Genomic DNA, 5,995 nt, shown 5'->3' on the forward strand with positions numbered 1-5,995 from the left:
GGTAGTGTTTTTTTTTGTTGCGTACAACTTGTAACCGATGAGGAGTCCTCATGTTTTTCTTAGTCCAAGTCGGGCCTAGCCCAAGTATTAGACGCCACCTATATAAAGCAAGGGGTGCAACGCTCTGTAAAGGTTAGGTTTTAGTTTTGGCAAAAAAAACTCAGAACATGCATCTAGCGATGCCCGCGTATCTGTGCTCATGCGTTCTCTAATCAGGGTTTGATAATTGCATGTGTTTCGGCGATGTTGATTGTCAAGGCGCAAGTTTCGGTTTGATTCTTGATCTACAAGGATCGATCTAGCTTCCTGTTCTTCTCCATATACTTCCACTAGTGCTTATTATCCATCTACTAATTACTCCATCGCCGTTGCCGCCGCTAATCACCATTAGCTTAATCCCCTGCATCTATACTACTACTACAACATACATCTTCCACCGCTGTCCATCTCTACAATCCATCCATCCATCTAGTCTGCTAATAGTCTCCTTCACGTACACATCCACAATCGCTTCAGATTCCAACAAGTTTCATTGCGTTTTTTCTTTTCCTGCAGGATTGCTTCTGCTAGTACAATTGTTGGCGCGTGGTGAAAGATCAGGGCAACCCAAAAATCGTCTCAACGCAAGTTGAGCCGTATCAACTTATGTGTGTCAACGAGACAACCACCTTCTAGTTAAGTGGGTCTAACAAAATATCTACTATTCATGGTCATGCTTAAAACATTTTGGCTAAATGCCATATAAATGTGGAATAGCACGCAAGCCATTAAAGCATTAGTGTAGTTGTTATTTGGTTATAGTCTTAGTAGTTTCCTAGCTATCTAACCTACTCAAACTGTGCCTCTTCATAACCACACATTCTAATGGAATCGTCATACTGTAAAGATTGTAACATTAGCACAGTGATAGTATTCGATCGCGCAACTGGAGACACCATATGCTCAGAATGCGGCCTTGTATTGGATAGTCATTACATTGATGAGAAAGATGATTGGCGTACATTCACCCCTTTAGCATCAAAAGATGATAATTATGACCCTATTTCTACAGCAAAATCCCCAAATAATCTGAAATCAAGGCATAATTCAACACCTGCTATGAGATTTGATAAAAACATATTTGATCACCACAACTCTTTTCGTGTCAATATACAGAAGTCTGTTGATTTTTCTTCCCATCAAGCCGACAATGCAATTCACTATATAGCTGATATGGCCGACAGGTGAATTCATATTCTTATGTACATTTAGTTCAAGTTTATTTTTTACTAATATGATTTTTTTATATTTCTTCACTAATATGATTGTCATATTCATATATTGGAATGAACTATTAGGTGTACATGTGAAGTTTAAGATAGTTAATTTTTTTACTAATATATTTGTTATTTTGACTTGTCCAAAGTTCATTATAATATTTATAATATAGTGCAAAAAATTAAGATAATTCAAATAAGAAGTGTAGCACAAAACTAAGTGAACTAACCACATTGTTTTTAGGTTGGGCATTGTGGATAACATAAAGCTTCAAGCAACAAATTTATACATGAAAGCAAATGATCTTAAGATATTTAATATAAGGAAGAAACATTCTCTTTGTGCTGCTTGCTTGTACATAGCATGCAGGCAAGCTAATAAGGCTCGAACTATAAAAGGTATGAAAATTATTATAGGAATATATGAACGTTTTATCATATATTGTATTATCAATAAACTTCTTCATTTCTATCAAAAAATAGAGATCTGCACCGTCACTGATGGAGTTACAAAAAAAGAAGTTTCTCGAGCAAAAGATTTACTAGTACACCATATTGAAGAGAAGAAAGGCGAATGCATGGAAATCAGTAGTGTTCGTCCTAGGGATCTCGTGGTAAGTATTTTCATAGTTACTTCTTACATCATAACATTTTTATGAAGTACGCCTAGTAGTTCATTTTTTGATAAATGGTAGCAGAATATAAATGTGTTCAAGTTAATAGTTTCAATCAAAAATTTACCCTATAATTCACACTTTGTAGCGACGTTTTTGTTCAACACTTGGAATGTCAAACAAAGCAATTCAAGCAGCAGAAGAAGCAGCAAATCGAGTGCAGAGACTTGATATAAGGTATTTATTATCAAATGCATAATTACATTACTTTTTTTATAAAAGGAGGAGGACCCCCGGCCTCTGCATCTAGAAGATGCATGCAACCACTTTATTAATTATCAGATGCATAATTACATTACTTAATCAATATATTCATACATGCACAAAAGAGTGAAACTAAAATTAATAATCGAAGGGTGTCAATTGTGGAATTACATACTTTAATATTTCCCAATAAACATGTTTACATTTTACAATTGTATATTGAATAAATCTATTACTTGTGCAGAAGGAATGCTATATCAATAGCTGGAACTATAATATATTTAATATCTGAATCGTCCAAGGAACCATGTGACAAGGTTGCTATTAAAGGTAGTAGATTGTCATTTATATAGTATTTTATTTGTATAGATTCTTTGCATGCTATGGATATTTTCCAACAAAAACATTTTTTGTTTTGTAGATATATGCTCTGTGGCTGGATTAACAGAAATTACCATTAGATATTGTCACAAGGAACTTTGTAATTATGCTCCATGGCTCTTGGAAACATACACAACACAACATGCAAAGGAAAAATAAGTATAGACTCCAACATGATGTCAAATATCACATTTCATATGAACTATGTTCTAACAAAAATATATTATTATTATTTAACTGGTTGGACCATCAATATATACAAAAATTGAATATGTACATTGTTTATTGAAACCCAATTCATTTAATGCAGCAATTTGATATGTTAGTTCCTTTCATAAATATCGTTAACAAACAAAGAAGAACCCAGTCTCACCACTAAAGATTAGACATATGGTTATCAAGAGGATATAAACACGATGAGCACACACTCGGCCTCTGCATGGTTAGAATGCACACAACCAACACCAATACATACACACACAAATACGCCAACAACTAGCAAAGTCATAGAAGACAAAGTTATGTCAACAACTAGTAAAGTCATATAAGACGAAGTTATGTGTAGATAAGAAAAAAAAGAAAAAAAAACCAAAGCGATCAGATCCACGATTGCAAACTACAACGATGATCATATCCGCATCAATCATCTCATGACACCACATGGACAACAAGATTATTGAACAACATCTTTAGGAAGGGAACAACACTCAAGTGATGCCATCACTGGATCCAACCACAAGACATGAATCTAGGTTTTCACCCTGAAGAGTTAGTCCAAGCATATCCAAGCAAAACCTTCGACAAGGTAACGGCGTAAAGAACGCGACATTGCCGGGTATAACCAATTTGGGTCAGACCTAGGCTTCCTCCTCGGAGCTCGAGACCGGATCCATGACAGCACCACCACCGAAGTCACTCGTGTGTTGTCGCCATCACTTTTTCATGATCCTAGCAACTACCTCTGATGTGCGACCATCGCCACTGCACAACCATCCTCATGCGTCGAGCCTTCATCCATCTCACCATCAAAGTCAAACACCGGATCTAGAGAGATAAACCTTCTTAAAGACCTTTCGGTGATCACGGCCGTCACAAAGCCGTAGGAGGTCGTTACAGTACTGTTTGAAGCCACCACCATCCGGTTGACAAGATTTGGATGAACACCACAAGCCGTCCAGACTTGAGTTAGTGTAACCACACTGGGCCAACCATGGACGACACTGATGTCACGGCCGCCCAACATATCAGACCCGATCGTCACGCCATCTTCATGGTCGCGAACAGTCACTGCCACCTAGAAGCCCATGGACCGCCGCACAGGTTCCAAGACAGGGCCGGTCCTAAGATTATGGGGGCCCATGGCGAGACTAGAACGAGGGGCCCTTACTACAATCTTTAAAATAATAGTCTACATATAGAGAATGTTACTAGTAAACACTTAAGTGCCTCCAAGACGTTGCATCACGCCCTATCGCCAGCACTCCCGAGCCGCGACGGAGGAGAACCAGTGCCCCGCGGCCGCCTTATTTGGGGTCGGCCCAACCTTGCCGAGGAGCACCCTCCTACGGGGGCGAGACTGAGACAGGTTAGGATTATTGATCTTGTTTGCCTTGTTATATACAGCACATAATCATATGGGAGCAATGAAGTCAAACATTGGTGCATGCAAATATGCAATGCAAACTTTGTATAAAAGGTGGTTCACTGGTTCTATGGCTTGCATCCCAAGCACACATATATTACTGTCTACTGTGCCCTTCGTACGCCGTATGCACATAAGTTTTACTGTGTTTGTTTATGTTAATCTAGGTAACGAACATTGCTATCTTCCTGGTCGTGCGCGATCAGGCCAGCGGTGCCCACCTGTGGCAGTCGTGAAGTTGTCAACCGTTTGACTTTTCGGCTACGCTAAATATCAGTCGACTGATATTTGGCGAAGTCTCAGTCGATGACAGTCCATGTGTAGGTGTACGTTGGCTTGAATCAGCTCCTTTCTTTGTCGCTGCATGGGCCGGTGGAGATGAGAGAGCCTTTCTTTTATTTTTCTTCTGGGCCTTGTTCACTTTGCTGTGCAGCCCAACTTTCCCGAGTGTGTTTTTTTAGTTATTTTTGTCAGCCTACAAGAAAAGCACTTTGTCTTGTTTCTTTTTCTCGCCCTACACAAGTGAGTTTTGCCTGTAGGAGAGGAAGTCACGGTGGCTTCTCTTTTTCCCAAAAGAAATTTTCATTTTCATTTTTCTTTTGTTCTTTACCTTTTTCTTCTTTTTATTGTTTTACTTTTCATTTACTTTTTATAAGTCTTTAACTTTTTTTAATTTATTTTTACTTATTATTTGCTTATCCCGTTTCATTTTTTGTTTATTTAGTTTAATTTTTCCTTTTGTCCTTGCTTATTAATGTTGTGTTTTATTCTATTTGATTTTAGCATAGTTTCCAAATTTCTAGCAGCCCTATTTTAGCAACGAAATTTCCTACCAATTTTTTGTTAATCATTTTCAGTTGCACATCCATCAGATGCTTTGTAAGTAAAATGTTGGTTGCGATAGTTTCAATTTTATTACCTGGATTGCTAAAATTTAGTCGATTGAGTTTAACCGAAGTCCCGGTACACATATATGGCCGTTAGATCACTGTTTTCGTAAGATTCATGCAACACTTCTTGTCTAGTGTTACCCCGACTTGTTTAGCGCCCGCTTCTTCTTTCTTTACTTTTCTTGTGTTCGGTATTGATGCGCGATGTGCTGGTTGTGAGAGGCGTTTTTCATTGTTTTTGTTGGACTTTTCAATTGCCATGTACACACCATATCTACCGCGGAGTACTTGTCTCAGGGGAGGGGGTCTTCGTCCCTCGGGGTTCTTCAGTTGCATTTTTTCTTCTGTTTTCCCCTCTTTTATGCCAGATCTCTATTTGTGGATTTATTGATGTATGCATTTTGATTTTTATGCTTGCATAAGGTAGGAAATGCTTTTTCTTCGATGACTGGGGATTTTGGAACCATGTAGACATAAATGTTAGTGGGTATGTTGGTTGTTAGTGGGTTTTTAAACCATGACTTTTGTTTTGTATAGGACCGGCATTTTTCATTTTTTTTTCTTGTTTATGCGTAAAAGAATATTAGCATATATTTTTTCTTGCACCCGGCCGCAAGTGCATGTCTTCTAACCCGACCGCAACTGGACTTTTTTGTTATGTCAGAGGGGGCGCCGGGAGAGGGGCGGACAAGTTGCAAGCCCGACAACAGCCTCGCAACTGCATGTCCCCAACATGGTTGCAACTTGACTTTTGTTTTGTTAGAGGGGACGCCGGGAGAGGGGGTGGGCCAGTTGCAATCCCGACAACAGCCCCGCAACTGCATGTTCCCCCAACATGGTTGCAACTCGACTTTTGTTTTGCCGGAGGGGGCGCCAGGAGAGGGGGCGGGCCAGTTGCAAGCCCGACAACAGCACCGCAACTGCAAGTGCCGCACCCGACCGCAACTG

At 39.3% G+C, this 5,995-nt stretch overlaps 1 protein-coding gene across 1 annotated transcript; it reads left to right on the forward strand.

The window, feature by feature from the left end:
• The first annotated feature begins 667 nt into the window (after positions 1-667).
• Positions 668-2,806, forward strand: LOC125534203 (transcription initiation factor IIB-like). The gene is made up of 6 exons (XM_048697480.1): positions 668-1,223; positions 1,501-1,655; positions 1,740-1,870; positions 2,019-2,107; positions 2,379-2,464; positions 2,556-2,806. Exons 1-6 carry the CDS (start codon positions 865-867, stop codon positions 2,672-2,674), a joined length of 939 nt encoding a protein of 312 aa, XP_048553437.1. The 5' UTR covers positions 668-864; the 3' UTR covers positions 2,675-2,806.
• The last annotated feature ends 3,189 nt before the right edge of the window (positions 2,807-5,995 follow it).

This window comes from Triticum urartu, chromosome 2 (assembly GCF_003073215.2).
Source record: "Triticum urartu cultivar G1812 chromosome 2, Tu2.1, whole genome shotgun sequence".
Taxonomy (NCBI): domain Eukaryota; kingdom Viridiplantae; phylum Streptophyta; class Magnoliopsida; order Poales; family Poaceae; genus Triticum; species Triticum urartu.

Coding starts and splice junctions, on each gene's coding strand:
- LOC125534203 (XM_048697480.1), top strand. CDS start 865: ATGGAATCGTCATACTGTAAAGATTGTAACATTAGCACAGTGATAGTA. Junction 1,656..1,739: donor TAAGGCTCGAACTATAAAAG/GTATGAAAATTA, acceptor ATCAAAAAATAG/AGATCTGCACCGTCACTGAT. Junction 1,871..2,018: donor TTCGTCCTAGGGATCTCGTG/GTAAGTATTTTC, acceptor CACACTTTGTAG/CGACGTTTTTGTTCAACACT.